The sequence below is a fragment of the Epinephelus lanceolatus genome, chromosome 7 (genome assembly GCF_041903045.1).
Source record: "Epinephelus lanceolatus isolate andai-2023 chromosome 7, ASM4190304v1, whole genome shotgun sequence".
Lineage (NCBI taxonomy): Eukaryota > Metazoa > Chordata > Actinopteri > Perciformes > Serranidae > Epinephelus > Epinephelus lanceolatus.
The window spans coordinates 3,730,438-3,754,517 of NC_135740.1; the positions used below are offsets into that span (position 1 = coordinate 3,730,438).

At 40.2% G+C, this 24,080-nt stretch overlaps 1 protein-coding gene across 1 annotated transcript; it reads left to right on the plus strand.

Moving 5' to 3' along the window:
* Positions 1-2,563: 2,563 nt before the first annotated feature.
* On the plus strand, positions 2,564-22,959 carry tmem129 (transmembrane protein 129, E3 ubiquitin protein ligase). The gene is made up of 7 exons (XM_033632463.2): positions 2,564-2,820; positions 8,196-8,254; positions 15,706-15,963; positions 17,400-17,560; positions 20,811-20,970; positions 21,062-21,134; positions 21,238-22,959. Exons 1-7 carry the CDS (start codon positions 2,616-2,618, stop codon positions 21,420-21,422), a joined length of 1,101 nt encoding a protein of 366 aa, XP_033488354.1. The 5' UTR covers positions 2,564-2,615; the 3' UTR covers positions 21,423-22,959.
* Positions 22,960-24,080: the final 1,121 nt, after the last annotated feature.

Below are 24,080 nucleotides of genomic sequence, written 5' to 3' on the forward strand. Positions count from 1 at the left end.
TTGTAGCACAATTAGCCAAAACCTTTGCACATCCATATCCAACAAAGATAGTCTATGAAAGCTGCTGGAAGTGTAGCTCCTCATTTTGTTGGCACAGGTCAGAAATGCATAAACACGAGTCACTCTTTACAACACAGCATTTTTCCTCTGTGAGTATGGGGTCACAGCAACTCCATCTCCCAGCTTCATGTCCTGCAGAGCCACCCTCCGCTGCCTTTTTGAGCTCTCTCACTCCTGCTCCACTCTTCATCTATATACTCCGGCTCACATAAATATAAGCAGTGATCAAATTTAAAAGCCTCATCCACATGATTGACATCTGATAAATAATTATCCATGACACTGAATATCTTTTAGATAACACTAAACTACACTTACTGTTAACTACTCTGGTTATTATACTCTCTCCAGAACTCACACACATTTCCAGTGTGGTTTTCCTGCAAGTGACATCTCATAATATTTCAGAATGAGACCTCCGCCTAACAAGGCAATAACAAACCGGATCAAGTGAAAGGCAACTTGAGCCACTCTGTGTCAGATATAACCACTTTTAATGGACATACAGTGACAATGTTTAATTGCCCCATGTGCCTCCATTGCAGCTTGTTCCACGGCTGCCAGCTGCTGTCCACTCCCTCAGTACTGGAACAATTTCAAACATTGTTGTTCACATGAGTCTCTTTGATCAACTTACATGGGGAAATAGGGTCCATGTTGAAAAATGCTTGAGTTATCCTTTAAGTCCTGAAAAGGGTAAAAGATCATCTTCCAAAAAAGATTTACTTCAGCTCCCCCCTAGAGTGTATTAGTTGGTCTCACATGTAGCCTACACTCAAACTGAGTTAATTTGAAAGTTTATTTCAAAGGCCAGAATTTGACGTCATGCTGCCCACCAGGATTTGTGGAGCAAGGAGAAGAATGCAATAAACGCTACGATGACCAGATGCCTGTTTTGAAATGTCCCCGTTTTTAAATGCAGGTCTGCCAACTATCAGTCTGCCTGCATCATAGTTTATAACAGAGCAACAGTTCCCATAGTCAAATGAAACCCTATTGTCCTCCTTTTTTTAATTTCATAGATAACGTCTGCAGGACCATGTTGTAGTTGTTTTATCACTTGGTGGTAGCCAGTGTCATCCTCTACGCTGTAGTGTGCTAGGGCAGGAGAGTGAAGGCAGCTGATACTAACAGACTCAATAAGCTCATCAGGAAAGCTGGTTCTGTCCTGGGAGTGGAACTGGAGTCTTTGGTTGAGGTGTCAGAGAGGAGGAGGCTGAGAAAACTACTCAGTATTCTGGACGCCTCTCACCCCCTGCATCCCACTCTGGAGTCATATCAGAGCATATTTAGCCATAGACTGAGACCACAGTGGAGCACCACAGAACACCACAGGAGATCTTTTCTACCTATGGCCATCAAACTGTATGACTCCTCCCCCTTCTGTAAGGAGGAGAGCTTAAAGAAAGGACACAGACAACAATATTCACCTACATTAGGTGCACTACAACTTTTACATGATGCACATACTTTTCAATTTCTAGTGCAATATTTTCACAACATCACGTGCAATATTACTTTTCAATATCAAGATAACTTGTCAATGTAGACCCCTATGTCACCTCTGGACTATCAGCCACTACTGTACATTATAGCGCTTAATTCTGTATATAATGTAATCCATTCTCTTGCACTACTGTACATACTGTTTGAATCATGTATACTTTTTATATTTACAATTTGCACAACTGTACATACTGTATAGTTATTCATACTGTACTACAATGTATAGACATAGCCTGTTCATAGTATGTACATAGCTGTAGAAATAGATGTATTTATATACCATTCATACCCTCCACCCTGTATATTAACCTGTACATATGTTATTTAATTACTGCTTATGCACTTCTGCTTAGATGCAATCTGACAATAAAGTTGCATCTAATCTAATCTAATGTAATCTAATCTAGTCTCATCTAATCTAATCTAATCTAATCATTTTCAAAATCAAAAATCATATGCAATACTACTTCTCAATGTTATATCATTGATTATCAGGTGCAGTCTGCATTTTTCCATGATTTTAGTTTATTTTTGGTAACTCTTGTATTTATCTTGAACCCACTGTTACTCTATTTTTTATTTTTATTTACTTTTGCTTCTTGTTCCTTAACATTTAATATTGTGTATATTTTGAATATTTTTTTTTACAAGATGGTAACATTTAGAACATATTTCGCTGGGATTTGTAATGTTGACTTTAAAATGAGAATTGTATTGCACACTGTAGAGGATGAAAAATCTCACTATTGCTAGTCTTAACTCCTTGAGATGGGGTACATACAGAAAGCCTATGTGAAATATTTGAGGGAGATAGGATCACACAATATAGCGGGGTTTTTTCTAAATTTTTAGTAATACTGTCATTTAATTAGTACTTTATTTACCATGTGATTAACCCCAGCCACAAGAGCTCATACCACATACTCCGGTACGGTAGGTGGCGGTATACACTTTATAAACGACGGTCTGCAACTCGTTAATAAAATAAAGGAAGAAGAAAACGTGTAGAAGAAGAAACTTATAAGGAAGTAGACACCTAACACACAAGTATGGAGAGCCCGGAGTTAACTTTTAGTCTAGCATACATAGTATTCTCTCTGTGCTTCGTGTTTACCCCCAACGAGTTCCGCTCGGCCGGTTTGACCATCCAGAATCTATTTTCGTCCTGGCTGGGGAGTGAGGACTTGGGCTTCATCCAGTACCACGTCAGGAGGACCAGTATCACCATACTGGTCCACTCCGCACTGCCGCTAGGTAACACAGCTAACATCCAGTCACATACAAGGGCAGGGAAATAACTCTGGCCATGTTTGTCATACAATACCGAGACCCAACCATGTAGGATAAACTAACATTTACCAAGTTGTTGGATGGTATAGTTTGCGTCACTTTTCGTGTTACATTTTGTTAAGACCAACACAAACACGCCCTCCTAGCTTCATGTGTTCCTGTAAACAAACAGACGCAGTGAGCGCGCGGTGACCTGACACCTTCATGTGGAGGTGGACAGCACTGAACTGTTTATGCACGGTCGTCCTATGTTTGGAACACGTAGGACATTAACAGGGATACACTTCCTGGACTCTCAAAAAGTGACGTCTGGCAGTGGCTGTTAACACCCCCAACACAACGCTGAGAGACGACACCTTATCCTCACACTCAAATCTAACACAACACAACCAAAAACTGTGAGTGTTCTCACGGGCTGCAAGGGCACAGGTTTTATCTCAACATTGGCAGGGAGACATACTAAGGGGGGCATCTGGGGGTCCTCCCCCAAAGATTTTGAGCGTCAAACACTTCATTTCCTGCATTCTGTTGATTTTTGTATGCATCAGTTTATAGTGGAAATGTGTATATATAAGGAAAACAAAATAAAAAATAATAAATAAAATTCAAAATAAAAACAGGCATTAATGGAATATAATGCAGTAAGTCCATTGTGTCTTTTGTTTGGATAGATAACCTTTTTAAAATGTGTATGTGCCACCTGTTCACATCAATGAGAAACTGACTCATTTTAATTAATTTATAAACCCCTTTACTTGCATAATCCATGTGTTTCAGAAAGATTTCTGCTTAAGTACAGTAGGGGTTGGCGATATGGCCCTAAAATAATATCACAATATTTCAGGGGATTTTTGCTATAACGATGTTCCCAACAATATAACAGATTTGTTTATAAAAAAGTTATTATTCATTTAAGAACATAGAATTGCAACAAAATAAGTGATATAGTTTACATGTCACCTTAACAGTTGGCCTTCAAATATTCAGTAAAAATGAAAATTCTCTCTCATTTTTCATTTTGTGAACAACAGCAGTAACTCAGAGTGAGATTCAGGTTCTGTATACAATCTTAATAGTTAACAAAATAAAATGGGATCTATATACATAAACCAACAGACATTTTCCCTCTGTTAACAAAATCCTAAATGATTGAGTTCAGGCTGTTATGCTACAATAACTATTGCACATTTACATATATGCAGTTTTTTTGTTGAGCCGTGAGCAGTACGTAGGTTTACATTACCAAAGGTTTAATCACTTGACGTTACTGACTCCCATGTACGTACGGCAAGAAAGGAGAAGGAGAGACACTGTGTTGCTGCTAGAGGAATCGCTGAATGAGTTCCCTCAGCAGGGAGGGTAACTTGCGGTAACTCGCTAAAAGAGTTTGAGAAATCTGGCGGCTGTTCATAAAACATTCAGGACCCCCAGGCCAAACAACACTACAGTTCATTCAACACTACTGAAGGTGCTCCTCTTTTTGGAGTCACTGTGGAGTCGTTAATAGTTTTGCTGTTTTCAAAGAGGTCCCTTAACCTCTCGACTCAGGATATCTAAATGAAAATGGGTTCTGTGGGTCCCTGCAAGTCTCCCCTTTACAGACATGCCCACTGTATGTTAGGCCCATACAGTTTTGGGCACACACTATGCACCTTTTTGCTAGAGCTGCATCCCAAATTAGTCTGCCAGCTTTCAGGTGATATACCACTTCTATGTGGCATATACTGTTGACCCACTATCTCCCCCAAAAGATCCTCTGTCCCCTCCACAAATAAGATAACATAGGTCTACAGTATGTGGGTCTCAGGGGGTTAATTGCAAGCTACTATTCTGTGTCTTCAACCACACTGTTGTAGCAGAGCATCACTGATTTGAAAGAAATAGGTCCAAAAGTCAAGATCATAAAGTAAATTTATTTGCATTCATTTGATTCCTTATCAAAACACTGGTAAGAACTGCCTCATCTCATTAATATGAACTTCAAAACTGTTTTGAAATGCAAAATGATGGAATTTTAAACCTGCAATTAATAAGTGCGATTAATCGTTATTAACAATTGAAATTCAACAATTAGTTGCGATTTTGAAAAATCATTTGACAGCCCTTGACATTAAAAAAATTAACCTGCTGCATTATTGCTATGTTGATATGGTAGTATCCCCATCAGACTGTCTGACAGATACAATACTTAATTAGACTGTCTTGTAAGACTGTCTTACCCCTTTTCCACCAACATTGAACTGGTTCCTTTCCAGTTTCCGCACCTAATTTTAAACCATTTAGAGCATTTCAACATAAACTGGTTCAGAATCTGAAAAGTTGGTTCTCAACTGGAACCAAAGGTTTTACTTGATATGAGGTGCGAACCATGATGACATCAGTGGGCGTGTTGTATTCTACAGGTTGGAAAGAGAGGATGGAGAGGTCAAGTCAGAAATCGTCAAAGAGTGTGCAGTAGTCTCATTAATAGTTGGTCCATGCTTGGTTTTTAGGTAAAAACAAATAACTGTAATAACAGAACACAAGTGATCTGTTCTGTATGTCATCTATTGCACATCTGTCCATCCTGGAAGAGGGATCCCTCCTCAGTTGCTCTTCCTGAGGTTTCTACCATTTTTTTTTCCCCCCGTTGAAGAATTTCAGCTTTATTTTAGTTGTTTTCAAAGGGGAGACGTTTTACACAAACTTAAACTTAAAAAAGTGGTTTCAGCTTTCAGTTACAGTAATAAAACATCTGTTCAACCAAAAATAACCCTTCTCTTTATATTCCTTTAAGGGTCATTTTGACTTATAATAATGATAATAACAATTCTGTAATACTGTGATACTGTACTGAGACTGTTACCATACCATGAAAATCTCATACCGTTGCAACCCTAGTCCCTACCAGAGGTGGGTAGAGTAGCCAAATATTGTACTCAAGTAAGAGTACTGATACTTTAGAACAATATTACTCAAGTAAAAGTAAAAAGTAGTCATCCAAATAATTACTTGAGTAAGAGTAAAAGAGTATTTGGTGAAAAAACTACTCAAGTACTGAGTAACTTGAGTAACGTCTGATTTATTTGTAAAATAAGAACATGAACGTAATCAATCAATCAAAAATAATAATCTGCAAATTCATGTGTTTTAAACGATACCCCTTTAACTAAAACAAAAATAAATTAAATCTTTACAAACATAACATAAATCAAGGCACAAGAAACACAAATATATTCTTACATATACTGCACACACACACACACACACACACACACACACACACACATATATACAGTACAGGCCAAAAGTTTGGACACACCTTCTCATTCAATGCGTTTTCTTTATTTTCATGACTATTTACATTGTAGATTCTCACTGAAGGCATCAAAACTATGAATGAACACATGTGGAGTTATGTACTTAACAAAAAAAGGTGAAATAACTGAAAACATGTTTTATATTCTAGTTTCTTCAAAATAGCCACCCTTTGCTCTGATTACTGCTTTGCACACTCTTGGCATTCTCTCCATGAGCTTCAAGAGGTAGTCACCTGAAATGGTTTTCCAACAGTCTTGAAGGAGTTCCCAGAGGTGTTTAGCACTTGTTGGCCCCTTTGCCTTCACTCTGCGGTCCAGCTCACCCCAAACCATCTGGATTGGGTTCAGGTCCGGTGACTGTGGAGGCCAGGTCATCTGCCGCAGCACTCCATCACTCTCCTTCTTGGTCAAATAGCCCTTACACAGCCTGGAGGTGTGTTTGGGGTCATTGTCCTGTTGAAAAATAAATGATCGTCCAACTAAACGCAAACCGGATGGGATGGCATGTCGCTGCAGGATGCTGTGGTAGCCATGCTGGTTCAGTGTGCCTTCAATTTTGAATAAATCCCCAACAGTGTCACCAGCAAAACACCCCCACACCATCACACCTCCTCCTCCATGCTTCACAGTGGGAACCAGGCATGTGGAATCCATCCGTTCACCTTTTCTGCGTCTCACAAAGACACGGCGGTTGGAACCAAAGATCTCAAATTTGGACTCATCAGACCAAAGCACAGATTTCCACTGGTCTAATGTCCATTCCTTGTGTTTCTTGGCCCAAACAAATCTCTTCTGCTTGTTGCCTCTCCTTAGCAGTGATTTCCTAGCAGCTATTTGACCACGAAGGCCTGATTCGCGCAGTCTCCTCTTAACAGTTGTTCTAGAGATGGGTCTGCTGCTAGAACTCTGTGTGGCATTCATCTGGTCTCTGATCTGAGCTGCTGTTAACTTGCCATTTCTGAGGCTGGTGACTCGGATGAACTTATCCTCAGAAGCAGAGGTGACTCTTGGTCTTCCTTTCCTGGGTCGGTCCTCATGTGTGCCAGTTTCGTTGTAGCGCTTGATGGTTTTTGCGACTCCACTTGGGGACACATTTAAAGTTTTTGCAATTTTCCGGACTGACTGACCTTCATTTCTTAAAGTAATGATGGCCACTGGTTTTTCTTTAGTTAGCTGATTGGTTCTTGCCATAATATGAATTTTAACAGTTGTCCAATAGGGCTGTCGGCTGTGTATTAACCTGACTTCTGCACAACACAACTGATGGTCCCAACCCCATTGATAAAGCAAGAAATTCCACTAATTAACCCTGATAAGGCACACCTGTGAAGTGGAAACCATTTCAGGTGACTACCTCTTGAAGCTCATGGAGAGAATGCCAAGAGTGTGCAAAGCAGTAATCAGAGCAAAGGGTGGCTATTTTGAAGAAACTAGAATATAAAACATGTTTTCAGTTATTTCACCTTTTTTTGTTAAGTACATAACTCCACATGTGTTCATTCATAGTTTTGATGCCTTCAGTGAGAATCTACAATGTAAATAGTCATGAAAATAAAGAAAACGCATTGAATGAGAAGGTGTGTCCAAACTTTTGGCCTGTACTGTGTATATATATATATATATATACATATATATATGTAATTATGTACTCAGAGGTGGGTAGAGTAGCCATATATTGTACTCAAGTAAGAGTATTGCTGCTTTAAAACAATATAACTCAAGTAAAAGTAAAAAGTATTTTGCATTAAAACTACTCTGAAAAGTACAATTTATCCAAAAAGTTACTCAAGTAAATGTAACTGAGTAAATGTAACTAGTTACTACCCACCTCTGGTCCCTACCATTGATATGCAAACCAATGCCTTTGATGGACTGTATTGTACATTTTTGGTCTCATGTTTGTGCATGGTGCAGCATGGTGTAGGTAGATTGTGTGCTCAACAGGGTCTGTAGTGGATGTGATCTGTTCCTTGTGTTGTCATTTGATGCTGTTGTTCATGTACGTTTTGCTGATGTCCATGTTGTGGTTCATCTGTCCAGGTTACTACATGGGGATGTGTATCGCTGCTCCTGAAAAAAACCTGGCATACATCCACCAGGTCAGTCTGTCTGTCTGTCTCTCTCTCTCTCTCTCACTCTCTCACTCTCTCACTATATATCTGTCTGCAGATTTATGAACAAACTTGGTGTCACACTAAATTAAGGACACATGCACCACACTTCATGATGCCAGCTGTCTAATTTCCTGTAATTCAGAGTAGATACATATTGTAATAATGTGATTGATCAGATTCATTGTGGAGCTGTATTCCAGTTCATTTCCAGTAAGATGCACATAAATGGTTTTGTTTCATACCACTTAGGATGTAAAATCAAGCTAGCAAAGGAGAACAAAAGAAGATATGGTAAAATATACAACTAGCTAGCTGCCAATGTGTCAACAATGATATTGGATTAATTTAGGTTGTGATGTCCAATGACCAAAATTCAATAATAATACAATAAACTTTATTTATAGAGCACCTTCCATACTGTACAAGAAATGCAGCACAAAGTGCTATACAATAAGGGCATAATAAGCACTGAGTGCTTCACATGAAAACAGACATAATGAACATAAAACAGACAAACAAGGCAATTCAGTATAAAAGGACATGTAAAACAGTTTAAAACAGAGATTGACTGATTCAACTATTGTCATTTAAAAGTGGTAATTTGAGATCCTACTAATCCAAATCTCATATAGTATTTATTCTTGTGTCACCTTTTAGGCCTCCGACGTCATTAACAATCAGAGCCTATAATTCCCAACGGGCACAGACTCACCAACAGACATTAATTAACTGAAATAAGCATCTGCAGGTATTGTCTGTGACGGGTACAGCCCACAGCTGCCACGGAATCTACCACCCAGTTATGTCACTGTGGATCAAATTCAGCACAGTCTTCCTCCGTCAAATTCAATTCAATTCAATTCAATTTTATTTATAAAGCCCAATATCACAAATCACAATTTGCCTCACAGGGCTTTACAGCATACGACATCCCTCTGTCCTTAAGACCCTCACAGCGGATAAGGAAAAACTCCCCAAAAAAAACCCCTTTAACGGGGAAAAAAAAAACGGTAGAAACCTCAGGAAGAGCAACTGAGGAGGGATCCCTCTTCCAGGACGGACAGACGTGCAATAGATGTCGTACAGAACAGATCAGCATAATAAATTAACAGTAATCCATATGACACAATGAGACAGAGAGAGAGAGAGAGAGAGAGAGAGAGAGAGATGCAGGTAATGACAGTAGCTTACAACAACATTAATGAAAGTAATAATATTATAGTTATAGTTCTGGCTACTGTGGTACAATATGTTGAAAGTATGTATTAGTATCAGACAGTATACTTGTGTGACAATAGTCATATGTGTATAATAACAGTAGAAGTATGACTAATGACTAATGATGGCAGCAGCAGCAGGAGGCATCTGGCAGGACCACGGCAGCAGCACAACCACACACGTCACACTGTCCAGGCACCGCTGCGGTATGAGTTATTCTGAGAGACAGTGGAGCACAAAGGCTCCGGAGAAGAAGCCGAGTTAGTGACATCCAGAATGGCCGAGTTAGCAAGATGCAGTAATAGGATGAGAGAGAGAGAGAGAGAGAGAGAGAGAGAGAGAGAGAGAGAGAGAGGGAGAGAGAGGGAGCCCGGTGTATTATAGGGGGTCCTCCGGCAGACTAGGCCTAAGTCAGCCTAACTAGGGGCTGGTACAGGGCAAGCCTGAGCCAGCCCTAACTATAAGCTTTATCAAAGAGGAAAGTCTTAAGTCTAGTCTTAAATGTGGAGACGGTGTCTGCCTCCCGGACCGTAACAGGAAGATGATTCCACAGGAGAGGAGCCTGATAGCTGAAGGCTCTGGCTCCTGATCTGCTTTTGGAGACTTTAGGGACCACGAGTAACCCTGCGTTCTCAGAGCGCAGTGTTCTGGTGGGATAATATGGCACTATGAGCTCTCTAAGATATGACGGAGCTTGACCATTTAGAGCTTTATAAGTTAACAGTAGGATTTTAAATTCAATTCTGGATTTTACAGGGAGCCAGTGCAGAGAAGCTAAAACAGGAGAAATATGATCTCGTTTCTTAGTTCCTGTTAGTACACGTGCTGCTGCATTCTGAATTAGCTGGAGAGTTTTTAAGGACTTACTAGAGCTACCTGATAATAGAGAGTTACAGTAATCCAGCCTTGAGGTAACAAAAGCGTGGACCAATTTTTCTGCATCTTTTCGGGTCAGGATAGGCCTAATTTTCGCAATATTACGCAGATGAAAAAATGCAGTCCGTGAGGTTTGCTTTAAATGAGAATTAAAAGACAAATCTTGATCAAATATTACTCCGAGGTTTCTTACGGTAGTGCTAGAGGCCAGAGCAATGCCATCTAGAGAAACTATGTCATCAGATAAAGAGTCTCTGAGTTGTTTGGGGCCAAGAACAATAACTTCAGTTTTGTCTGAATTTAACATCAGGAAATTGGTGCTCATCCAATTTTTTATGTCTTTAAGGCAGTTATGGAGTTTAGTTAATTGATTACTTTCTTCTGGCTTCATCGATAAATACAACTGTGTATCATCCGCATAACAATGGAAGTTTATAGAGTGATTTCTAATGATGTTACCTAAAGGAAGCATATATAGAGTAAATAGGATTGGTCCGAGCACAGAACCTTGCGGAACTCCAAAACAAACTTTGGTACGTAAGGATGATTCATTACGAACGTCAACAAATTGAAAACGATCAGATAAATAAGATTTAAACCAGCTTAGTGCTGAACCTTTTAGGCCAATTAAGTGATCCAGTCTCTGCAGTAGAATTTGATGGTCAATTGTGTCAAACGCCGCACTAAGATCTAATAAAACAAGAACAGAGACGAGTCCTTTGTCTGAAGCAATCAGAAGGTCATTTGTAATTTTAACTAGAGCTGTCTCAGTGCTATGATGCACTCTAAATCCTGACTGAAATTCCTCAAATAAATTATTATCCTGGAGAAAATCACACAGCTGGTCTGCGACTACTTTCTCAAGGATCTTTGACATAAAGGGAAGATTAGATATTGGTCTATAGTTGGCTAACACCTCTGGATCCAGGGTGGGCTTTTTTAGGAGAGGTTTAATTACAGCTACCTTAAAAGACTGTGGTACATAGCCTGTTAATAGGGATATATTGATCATATCTAATATATGAGTGTTAACTAAAGGAAAGACCTCCTTAAGTAGCCTAGTTGGGATGGGGTCTAAGAGACACGTTGATGATTTAGATGAAGAAATCACTGCGGTCAATTCTTGAAGAGAAATTGGGGAGAAGCAATCTAAATATATATTAGATTCTACAGCTGTGTTTGAGGTTAGATAGGTAGGCCTACCATCCGAGGGCAGGAGGTCATGAATTTTGCCTCTAATAGTTAGAATTTTGTCATTAAAAAAGCTCATAAAATCATTACTGCTAAGGGCTAAAGGAATACAAGGCTCAATAGAGCTTTGACTCTCAGTCAGCCTGGCTACAGTGCTGAAAAGAAACCTGGGGTTGTTCTTGTTTTCTTCTATTAATGCTGAGTAATAGTTTGCTGAGTAATAGTTTGCTCCACCCACTAATAATAGCAAAACTGTAAATCTTAAAATCATTTTTGAATATCATAAGATGAAATGAGTCATAGAAATACATAAAATCATGACATCATAAAGTCATAGAATGTAAAACCATAAAATCAAGAAAGATACAACATTTTTTAAGAGTTGCAGCACTGACAAGTGTAACAAAAATGAAGTTTCAGACCTGTATTAGGCAAGTCAGCTAGTTAAAGGCTGTAGTGAACAGATAGGTTTTTAGCTTTCTTTTTAAAATATTTAGCGAGCTAGCTTCCCTTATATCTACAGGTGTGTTCCACAGCTTTGGGGTGTAATTGACACAGGCTGCATCTCTGATCTTCTCTGAGAAACTAGCAGCAGATGATCACAGTGTTCTTGGAGGCAATTACTTAAAAAGGGGTTAGCAACCTAGCTTGGTCCCAGCCCATTTCGGGCTTTGTATATCAGGAGGAGGAGCTTAATATCAATTGTACTCTTGGTACTGGTTAGTAGCAGAGCTGCAGAGTTACGAATAAGCTGAAGTCTCTCAGTGATGTTTTTCGGGAGGCCAGTAAAAAGGGCATTACAGTAGTCGAGTCGCCTCGAAATAAAGGCATGAAATAATTTTGCAGCATCTTTTTCCTTTTTCTTTTTTTTTCAATGTCAGAACAGCTTTTTTTTTCCAGTGTCAGGACATCTAATGCCAACGTCAGTGGATGTAGAATACTTTGACAGATGATATTTATATGTTGTTTTTAAGTTGTTTTGTTAGATAACCAAAATCCGATGTCTTCCAAACGTCTCATGCCAACGTCATCTGGACGTAGAAGAACGACCAGTGATGTAGTGGTAGTTGATGAGGTGGGTGTACTATTAGGTAGATGGGTAGGTTACAGAGGAGAAAGTGGGTATACTCTCCTATATTCCAATGGCTTTTGGATGATAGAAGGCTATACTGTGAACAGCTCTAAAAAGAGATGGGTATGCCCTGTGTACCCTGTATACCTTCCACTACACTACTGATAACCACATTTAGTCATAAAGATCACAAAACCCATCGTGTGTAACACATCATGATGTTTACATCCACACAACATGGAATTCTGACGTTGTTAGACATTTAAAATATTATCAGCCCGTAAGAGTCAAGTGTGTTTAAGATGTAAGTTTGATTTCCAGTACCAGTTGGGGCAGTTACAGACTAAACAGCTAGGCCTGTCACGATAATTACGTGATCAACTTATCATACAATAACATTTTAGCAAACATGAGTTCAAAATTAACAGCAGGGTTTTCCGACCGTAATTGGCTGAGTGACTCTCCATCCCCACTTAATTTAATAAAACAACACTGTAGTGAACCCCGGGCCAGGCAATGGTGAAGCGTACTGTTGTTTTCAAAAGTCTTTAATTATGTTCAGCCGTCATCTATATTATTTGAACACCACCGTTAACTTTTTCCTTCAAAACACCTTTTCTCCAGACACTCAGCTGCGACAACACAGGCTCCACTCGGTTTTAATGTTGTTTCTGTCCCTGTCCAAATGTCCTGTGCAATATGTGTATGTGTATGTGCAATGATGTCTGTTCTGTTCTGTATGTAGGTCAAACTGTTGTGGTGCTGTGGAAAAGAATTTCCCCTCTGGGGACAATAAAGTCTAAAGTCTAAAACACTGTAAGAGCTACAAAGCACACACAAATGAATAAAATAAGCTCTTACTCATGTGCAAACATAACCACAATCCATAAATACTATATCAAATTCATATGAAAGCATAAATTACAATATCAACCTTTGAACACATAAAACAAGACGCCAGTATCTCCGCGATGTTACCGATATTCAGTTAGGCCTGCAGCTATTTTTAGCATGACTGCTGCGACAGCAATACATTTAAATTTTAATACCTGCTTAATGTTGCGTCAATTCAAACACATATCACCACACATTATGAAACATTAAATGACATAATACCATGCTCCCATTCCAGCCAGGCACTTAATTATAATTAAGTAGAAACGAGCTTGATATGGCGGCACAGTGGTGCAGTGGTTGGCATTGTCACCATACAGCAAGAGGGTTCCTGGTTCAAACCCGGGGTGGAGGAGCCCTCCCTGTGTCAGCATGGGTTTTCTCCTGGTACTCTGGCTTCCTCCCACAGTCAAAAGACATGCAGGCTACGTTAACTGGTGACTCTAAATTGGCCATAGGTGTGAATGTGAAGCCCCTTTTACACTGCCAGATTTTCTGTGAATGTTGGGCCGTTTTGCCGACAAGCTGCGAGCGTTTAGACACACAGAGCCGGATTGGTGAGTTGATCCGAGGTGCCCAATTTTCCACCTTCCGCAACGGGAGGAGCTGTTGAAGACTTGTGGGAGGACTGTTGATGACGCCGTATGTGCGACCCACTGGCAGTGGACAAACAGGAAACAATTGATAGCAGGAATTAGCGAGCAGCTAGTAGCAAGAGGGAAACGCAAACCTGACAGACACAGTAAAGATGAGCAACTGGGAGACAAAGAATTGCGCGCCCTCCTTGCCCTCACAAACAAAGAGGCCATTAACCGCCAAATGACGGGGATGGTGAAGAACGGGCCAACTTATGAGAGAATCGCCGAAGCACTGACCAGCTGCAGCTTCCCTCCCACGTCACTGTTTATGTCACACGCTGAGCAGCATGTTTTGTTACTTGCTCACGCCCCCCCATTGCCCAAAAAAGGCACATTCTGTATGAACAAAGGTAGGCAGGCAGCATTTTGCTGCACTCCCCGATTTTGTTTTTAAACTGCCAATGCTGAAAAAAGACTGATTGGTCTTTCCTGCAAATTTGCACAAGTCCTATCTAAAAAGGGCTGTCAGCCCTGTGATAGTCTGGGGACCTGTCCAAAGTGTACCCCGCCTCTCACCCAGTGTCAGCTGGGACATGCTCCTGACCCCCCACGACCCCTAACAGGATAAGCTGTTACGGAAAATGAATGATTGAAAAGAGCTTGATTTTGCAGAGAAAAGTTGCATGTCTTCCCTCCTTTGTTCTCAAGCTTTACTGTTTCAATATTCTGTTTTTGCCAGGAGAAGGTTTCAAAATAAAAGTCTGATGGGATCAAAAGGAAAGGGGACCACCAAAATAAAGACTGACAGGAAGTAAAATTAACCTTAGCTTCAACTGTATTTACTGACCTTTACTTTCTGAAGTCATTTACAAACACTTCAAATACGACACAGTGTAGTTTACCAGTAGCCTGCAGCTGCACTTCTGGCGTGGAAGAAGCACGGTCCTGATAGTCGTTAGCTTGCCAACCCCTGGCAACAACCAAGAAGTCTGTTGTTAGAAGTTTTAACCTCCACTGCATAAACCCACTAGCAAACCACCTGGCTCCCAGGCCATCCAACCCTGGGAGCCAACTGCAGCAAACCAGCTGGATTATGGAGGTAACTGCAGTGTCTCTGGAGCTTCACTAAGCTTGTCTATTAGTCGCCAGAGGCACCCCTTGATTTTATTTTTGTTGGTCAAATTTTGTATTAAGTCTCAAACTTAGTATTTTTGGACCACTCATATACATTAAAATAGGATTTAACTTTTATATATTATATATTATATATTTATATATATCTTCCAACATAAGTACATATTGTGACAGGCCTATGAGCAGCTACATCACAACACAAAACAAAGTTAAGGAAGTGCACCAGTGACTGGTCTGAAACATAGCTAAATCTGCTTCCATTGTTTCTGTGACTTGGCATCAAACTTCTAAAGGAAACACTAAGGTACAGTTTGTGCTCTGTTGAAATATCCCAGTTTCACTGGGTTCACTGGCTTCACTAAAATGAAAAAAGAACAGCAATGCATTGAGTGCCACCTAAGGCTGATTTATAATTGTGGGCAGTAATTATTAAATGTTGGTCTCAGCTGTGTTGTTGTCTTGTGTTTCACTAGGTGAGTGAAAGCTGGAGAGCATTTCTCCTCCTCTCTCTCTGCCTCCAGTTGGCCAGCTGGACACTCGTCATCTACTGGTCCCGCTATCACTGGCACAACCATCCGATCAGCCGGGCCCTGCAGGCCCACATACAGCCTCCTCACTCCAACTGGGGCTCTGTAGCATCCAGCATCAACACTGAGTTCAGACGTATCGATAAGTTTGCTACAGGGGCACCTGGAGCCAGAGTTATTGTTACTGACAGCTGGGTTTTAAAGGTGAGTAAAAGTGTTTTGGTGAAAATTCATAGGTGTGGGGTCGGCTTGTGGGCCATGTGCTTGTTTGCACCTTAATTGATATGGTCCCTGAGTTAGTTAAAAATGAAATCTATATTTGGCCTGTTGGCTATATTAAAATGCAGTTCTTATAGTGAACACTAGGTGTCAGTATCACCATATGTATAGTATGTTAGATGACATTAAGGAAAGCAGTCTCCTGTGGGAGAAACTGTGTTCAGTTACAGCTCTCCGGCCATGACAGGTGAGCAGAATGGAATGAAATCTCTGGTGTTCAGTAAAGTTAGCCAGTCTGGAGCAGAGGCTGTGAAATCGCATTGTATTATGCAAGAGGAAGCAGTCTGTGCTATAGCCGTCCAGCTGGGTTATGTGATTTGATCTCATTCTAGTTCTGCAGCCGTTTGGAACAGTGAAATTTAATAATCATAAAATGAGATTCAAGTGTACAGCACAAAGTTCTCTTTCATTAGGATAATCTCTTCAATGAGAGATTGCAAATTTACAATCGCATTTACAGATGGACCAATAAATTGAAAGATTCGCCTTCTGGCTCAGCTCCCTCTTCACGACAATCCAGGGCAGCACCTGTATCATTGCGGACGCACGCCAAACCGCTGACCCATCTCATGCTCCATTTTATTCTCACTCATGAACGTGACCGTGAGATACTTGAACTCCCTCACTTGGGGCAGTAACTCACTCGTAACCTAGAGGGGGGCAATCCACCATTTTCCAGCGGAGAACCACAGCCTCAAATTTAATTGTTATTTAATTGAAATAACCCTAATGGAATTGATATTGCATGGAATCGAATTGAATCAAATCGGGAAATCAGTGGTGATACCCAGACCTGTTTATGGATTATATTGATCATGCAGTTTAGCTGTATAAGAGATAAGATAAGATAAGATACATCCTTATTGATCCCACAATTGAGAAATTCCAGTGTTACAGCAGTCAAGGAGAAAGAGTCAGATTAAAAATTTCAAAATTTAAAAACTAGGCATGCAAAAAAGTACAAAAATACAAGGAACGGCAATAAATAATAATAATAATGAGAAGTGGATAATAATGAGCAGTGGATTAAAATTAGCAGTGGATAGTAATGAGAAGTGGATAAAAGAGAGCATATTTAGTGCAAAGTGATTGCATGTACAAAAAACAACAAGGGGGACAGTGATGTTACTAAGGTGTCCATAATGATTATAGTGAGGTGCAGAGCAGTTTTGGCTTCAGTGCAAGTCCATTAACATGAAGACTTTTCTCCAGTAATCCATGCTTAACTTTTTTGACTGTCTTGTCTCCATCAGGGTGGTTGCTGTCCCTTTTACTGTGTTTTCATTTTAAAGGTATTGCAAATTGGCACAAAAAAAAACCATCCATATGGCTGACATTTTTTTGATTCTGTCCTTCTCTAGGTGACCACCTATTACATCTACATGGCCTTACAGAGTGAATGTCATGTGACAGTGACGGAGTCCAGACAACACCAACTGAGTCCGGACTCGGCTGCCCCCACACAGATCTTGACCCTGAGAGTGGACAGCATTAACCCTGCTGTCAGACCCTTTGATATCAGGTGAGTGAGGGAGCGTGCGTGCGTGCGTGCGAGCGTGCGAGCGTGCGAGCAAGCAGTGGTGGTTATCCCCACCACTCGCAGCTGCCATCTTTCTCAGCTCAGCTGCCTGTTTCACCAGTAGAGACAGACCTCTGGTGGTGGACAGGGGTGGGTATCGTTTGGGTTTTTCGTGATGCCGGTGCCTGAACCAACATTTAAAAAAAAAACAGTAAAGCACAGACAAAGGTCAATTACATTAAAGGATGACTTTTTTCATTGCAAAACTGAACTACAGTATATATTAGTGGTAAGAGTTTAAAGTAAACTTAAATATACAGTACAGGCCAAAAGTTTGGACACACCTTCTCATTCAATGCGTTTTCTTTATTTTCATGACTATTTACATTGTAGATTCTCACTGAAGGCATCAAAACTATGAATGAACACATGTGGAGTTATGTACTTAACAAAAAAAGGTGAAATAACTGAAAACGTTTTATATTCTAGTTTCTTCAAAATAGCCACCCTTTGCTCTGATTACTGCTTTGCACACTCTTGGCATTCTCTCGATGAGCTTCAAGAGGTAGTTACCTGAAATGGTTTTCCAACAGTCTTGAAGGAGTTCCCAGAGGTGTTTAGCACTTGTTGGCCCCTTTGCCTTCACTCTGCGGTCCAGCTCACCCCAAACCATCTGGATTGGGTTCAGGTCCGGTGACTGTGGAGGCCAGGTCATCTGCCGCAGCACTCCATCACTCTCCTTCTTGGTCAAATAGCCCTTACACAGCCTGGAGGTGTGTTTGTGGTCATTGTCCTGTTGAAAAATAAATGATCGTCCAACTAAACGCAAACCGGATGGGATGGCATGTCGCTGCAGGATGCTGTGGTAGCCATGCTGGTTCAGTGTGCCTTCAATTTTGAATAAATCCCCAACAGTGTCACCAGCAAAACACCCCCACACCATCACACCTCCTCCTCCATGCTTCACAGTGGGAACCAGGCATGTGGAATCCATCCGTTCACCTTTTCTGCGTCTCACAAAGACACGGCGGTTGGAACCAAAGATCTCAAATTTGGACTCATCAGACCAAAGCACAGATTTCCACTGGTCTAATGTCCATTCCTTGTGTTTCTTGGCCCAAACAAATCTCTTCTGCTTGTTGCCTCTCCTTAGCAGTGGTTTCCTAGCAGCTATTTGACCACGAAGGCCTGATTCGCGCAGTCTCCTCTTAACAGTTGTTCTAGAGATGGGTCTGCTGCTAGAACTCTGTGTGGCATTCATCTGGTCTCTGATCTGAGCTGCTGTTAACTTGCCATTTCTGAGGCTGGTGACTCGGATGAACTTATCCTCAGAAGCAGAGGTGACTCTTGGTCTTCCTTTCCTGGGTCGGTCCTCATGTGTGCCAGTTTCGTTGTAGCGCTTGATGGTTTTTGCGACTCCACTTGGGGACACATTTAAAGTTTTTGCAATTTTCCGGACTGACTGACCTTCATTTCTTAAAGTAATGATGGCCACTCGTTTTTCATTAGTTAGCTGATTGGTTCTTGTCATAATATGAATTTTAACAGTTGTCCAATAGGGCTGTCGGCTGTGTATTAACCTGACTTCTGCACAACACAACTGATGGTCCCAACCCCATTGATAAAGCAAGAAATTCCACTAATTAACCCTGATAAGGCACACCTGTGAAGTGGAAACCATTTCAGGTGACTACCTCTTGAAGCTCATGGAGAGAATGCCAAGAGTGTGCAAAGCAGTAATCAGAGCAAAGGGTGGCTATTTTGAAGAAACTAGAATATAAAACATGTTTTCAGTTATTTCACCTTTTTTTGTTAAGTACATAACTCCACATGTGTTCATTCATAGTTTTGATGCCTTCAGTGAGAATCTACAATGTAAATAGTCATGAAAATAAAGAAAACGCATTGAATGAGAAGGTGTGTCCAAACTTTTGGCCTGTACTGTATAAATATGGTTAAGTACAAAACACTATCAACTAATTCACCTAATAAATGAAACCTAACCCCCTTAATAATTTAACACTAAATAACAGTGACAGTTAAGCTTGGGCAATGTCTAGTTTTTCATCCCTTCATACCTCCTTTGGTCTGGGCCTGTGAGAACAGAGGCATGGGGTTATAAATGAGGTCAGTTTTTATCTACCCACATGCCTTATGATAACCTTACTTGGCTTACATGACAATATGTTAAGCTGGACCTGTTAATTGGCCTGATTGGCCTTATCCCCATATGCAATTAACTCACTATTTCTACTGTAGGCAGCCAGAGTCGGCAACGAGCACAGATTATAAATAGAATGGCCAATAGTTTGGAAGCTGATCCAAAGAGCCGAGTAACTCTAACAATGTAGTTTTGTGTGAGGAACTTGAATAAATACAGCTGTTTGAAGGAGAAATTTGTTGTGTCTTCACAGTCATATTAAATAGATAATAGAGAGGAAATTATGATATATATATATAGTAAAAAGACTTTTGAAGCAGTTGTTTTTCATGTGAAATAAGCTTATTATAAAGGTAATTTCATGATTGAATTTACGCTCATTTAAAGGTAGCGTAATGAAGGGCTGAAAGACTTTTAAACAGTTCAATTATTTTTTATAATGAACATTTCTTGGTTTCTCTGGCACAAAATGGGGAATAAATAACAACAAAATGTAGACAATTAGCTAAATGGACCAATGTTACTTAGAGAACACACATTACTCTAATTACTATAATTGTGATGCTTAGAAAAGAGGCTAACATCAAGCTTACTGAAAATGACAGAATTGTGACAGTTTTTCTTTTAGTTGTAGTGGTTGTAAAATCAAGTTATGAACTTAATATCTAAGCCCTGTCTTTAACTGACCAAGAGCAACAGCAACATATATTTTTACAGCTACAATGTAATACAATGTACTGCAATACAGTGTTGGACCTGGCTCTGCACTCTCTCGTGCCCTGAACTGATGTTCCCCTGACATTACTTTTGTAGTTGTAAGATAACATTAATTTTAGGGTGAGTTTTTCCATTTATGCTGATGCTGAAATTGACTGGAAAGATACAATTTCATCTTCCCCATGGCTGAACTAGTTGGGAAACACTGCCATAGAGGGTTCACATATTTGTCCCCTTTTTCACCCCTGATGAGTTTGCACTGGTATCAATTAATAATTATTAATGGTCTTGAAAATCACAGCATCTAGATTTCTACATACCCTGGAATACTGCAGTAAAGTGATACTACCCAAACCTTCTTTGTGCTGTTTCTAGGCTCAACTCTACAGAGTATGCAGAGCTCAGGGAGAAGCTCCATGCTCCCATCAGAAACTCTCCCAATGTAGTGATCCACCAAACCATGAGTGAACTCTTCTTAGAAACATTTCGAGCTCAAGTGGAACTCAATCAACCGTACATCCCCCCCAGTGGACAGGTACACTACTATTTGTGTGTTCAAATCCTTTCCATACCATCATTATCAAAATGTAAAATGCATCAAAAGAATATTTGGTCTCCACACACAGGAGATGGAGCCCTGTATCGGCTGTATGCAGGTTCCAGCAAGCACCAAGCTGGTGAGATTGTGCCACACAGAAGGTAAGAGCCAGTGTGTGTTAGTCAATGAATGTGAGTGTGCGTGCACATACTTGGCCAATCTAGCTGATGGTGATTGTGATTCTGTTACTGCTTTGTGCTACAGGAGCTGATAATGAGTCAGAGTGCCAGCAGTGTTTCTGCAGACCGATGTGGTGTCTGTCCTGTCTGGGTCGATGGTTCGCCAGCCGCCAAGACCAGCAAAGACCTGAGACCTGGTTGTCCAGCAGGGTCCCCTGCCCAACCTGTCGAGCCAAATTCTGTATACTGGACATCTGTGTGGTCCACTGACACCTCATACGTGCAGATCCAAACAGACTTTATCCTCTCAAACCCCTGAAAGAGAAGCAGTGGACAGGACTTTGGACTGAACTTAGTTATGTACCTGCTTATTGTATGCTTTCAGTAAGGAGTGATTGTTCAGAATAATGATTGGTTCTGAATACATACATAGTATATAGCCTGATCAATGTTATACTTTGGGAGGTGTTCTTGTTTGGTGTTTACCTCAAGTCAGATAAGAGGGATAATATCAGTTACTAAAAGACAACCAGGATGTGTTATGCTGGGTTCAGACTACATGATATCAGCCTGATGCGGCCGTTGTACGGTGCACGCTTAGATCCTGAACGACAATGAGTGTCATACGTGATGATCCATAGTTTTATCCTGTGTAGTGTGTTATAGTAAATGGCAACTGACTCGACGTCTGGAACACATCACAACTTCTCAACAGGAAGTCTAGCATGTTTGATTTTCTTTTTGTCTTCCACAACTTCTCCTGTCATAGCCATCACTTTGACCAATAGAAACGCAGAGCGATCTGCTGCTGTGGACAACAGTATGTCAAGAGAAAAATGAGGTTGTGAAACAGCAGAAGCGCTTTAGCAACCTGGTGAGCACTCATAATGAAGGATATAAAGAAATAAAATTCACTAATAGCAGCGGGACTTCTACTCTCTACGAGAGTACCAGCTTCATTTGACACAGACTACATAAGAAACAGGTGGTTATTTTCAGACACAGGCCTTTATTTCTCATTCCCTCTGTATTTTTCTATTTTTACTTTCAATCGGCTCCCATTTGCCCTGTTAAATTGAATGTATTGCACAGTCATTTCAAACTCAACACTTCTTGTATCCGTTTAAATTTAAAAACCCCTCATCATTTCAGTTGAGAGAATCCTTTCATATCATAAAAAAGACTTCTATTCTGAAACATTTGCAGCAGCTTGTTGTGGAGGATTCAGTGAGGATTCAATAGTTTGCATGTGGTACTTCAAATGTAGCTCCTTCCTTCTGGTGACAATTTTTATGTTACTTCTATAACAGTTCAGCTGGGACGTGAACAGTTACAGTGAATGAAATAACAGTAACCAGCAATGATTGGTCATGGACCAGCATGTAGCCTGTCATGTCTGTAGGCCAAGTCACAGCAAGATTTTACGACTCCACAATCGCCTTATCTGACATAAAGACTGTCTGAACGGACAGAAATGTTGTGTAGTGTGAACCCAGCATTAGCTTAGCAGAAAGACTGACTGCATTTAAAACAGACTCACTCCTGCTCAAACTATAAAAGCAGCCTTTAGCAGCTGGCAGGTGATCACATCTCTTGAGCAGGAATAGCCAATCAGACACAAGAATTGAACTTTATTTATTTATTCATTTATTCTGTAAAAAATCCTCTGATGTTCTCACTGATAATGTTATCCTGCACACATCATTTTGTTCAAATAACAATATGCAGGTTGGAGACCCACTGAAACAGTTCATATGAAAATGATAAAGAAACTGATTTTTGTAAAGTAAAAAAAAAACATCTATATCACAGCAGCGTCTGGAGTGGTTTTTATAAGGTATTTTTATGTGCACCTCAAAAAAAACAAGTTGGACCTGATGTCTCGTTAGGGAGATAGACCAAACTAGGTGAAGTTTAACAACAGGAAATCTAGATCCTAGTGTTAGTTTTGACACAGAAGAGGCTGTAAATATGTATAAATATGTATATGACGGAGCAGAGCTTTATAATTATGAGCCTGCCACATGTCAAAGACACCAGGAACAGAGAAGCATCTGGAGAAGTATGGACTATCTGCACAGCAGGGCGGGTGTCTTGACAGGTGCTAATGATAGCTAATGCAGTGTTCACATCATAACATTGTTAGGTTAACTGTCACATTGCATAGGAAAACTAGTACAGGTTGTCTAACAGTGGCAGGAGTATTAATACATATCCATGATAGAAACTGTAATGCCAAGTGTCACCTTGTATCAGTAGTTTCTAACACTGTCCTAGATGCATTGCAGTTCAGACAGTAAGCCACTTTCTGCAACACAAATGTAAGAGTTTACTGCACCACCAAAACTCAAAGCACAAGATCAGAACTTTTTCAAATATGCGTGTGAATGTACCAAATGTAAATGGTTAAAAAAACAGTGGACCCATTTAAAACTAAAAAGAACTACTTTGGAATAAAGCTGCTCAATCCTCGATGCTAGATATTAAATCAATATAAATATAAGCATGACTAAATAGTGAACATTTTCAAAGATGTCCTGCATAGTTGAGAATGTTACTCAGTCCCTGGCCCATGGCCTAACTGTTAACCAGAATTCATGGAAATCTCTAAGCAGGTTTTAGAGAAATCTCACAAATGAACAAGTGACTGAGTGCGTAAGCTCTGTTGCTTAGGTTAATATGACGCCCATTCTCGAGAATTGGGACAAATCATGTCCTACCAATTAAAAAACCCTTCAAATTATAACCAATCAACACACTACTTCTGTTTCAGGGGTGAAACATTGTGTTTAATGGATTTATGTATATGAAATAAATATGATTTATAAATTTTTGTTCGGCTTTCATTGTTTTTAAACTTACGAACTTGCGTAGTGTCAGAAACAACCTCGTTCCAGACAAGAATTCAAAACTTTGAACAATTAAAAA

Excerpts from the sequence above, each read along its gene's own strand:
- tmem129 (XM_033632463.2), top strand. The coding sequence starts at position 2,616 with ATGGAGAGCCCGGAGTTAACTTTTAGTCTAGCATACATAGTATTCTCT. Across the intron at positions 2,821-8,195 it reads CCACTCCGCACTGCCGCTAG|GTTACTACATGGGGATGTGT; the intron begins GTAACACAGCTA and ends TCATCTGTCCAG. Across the intron at positions 15,964-17,399 it reads CTGACAGCTGGGTTTTAAAG|GTGACCACCTATTACATCTA; the intron begins GTGAGTAAAAGT and ends GTCCTTCTCTAG.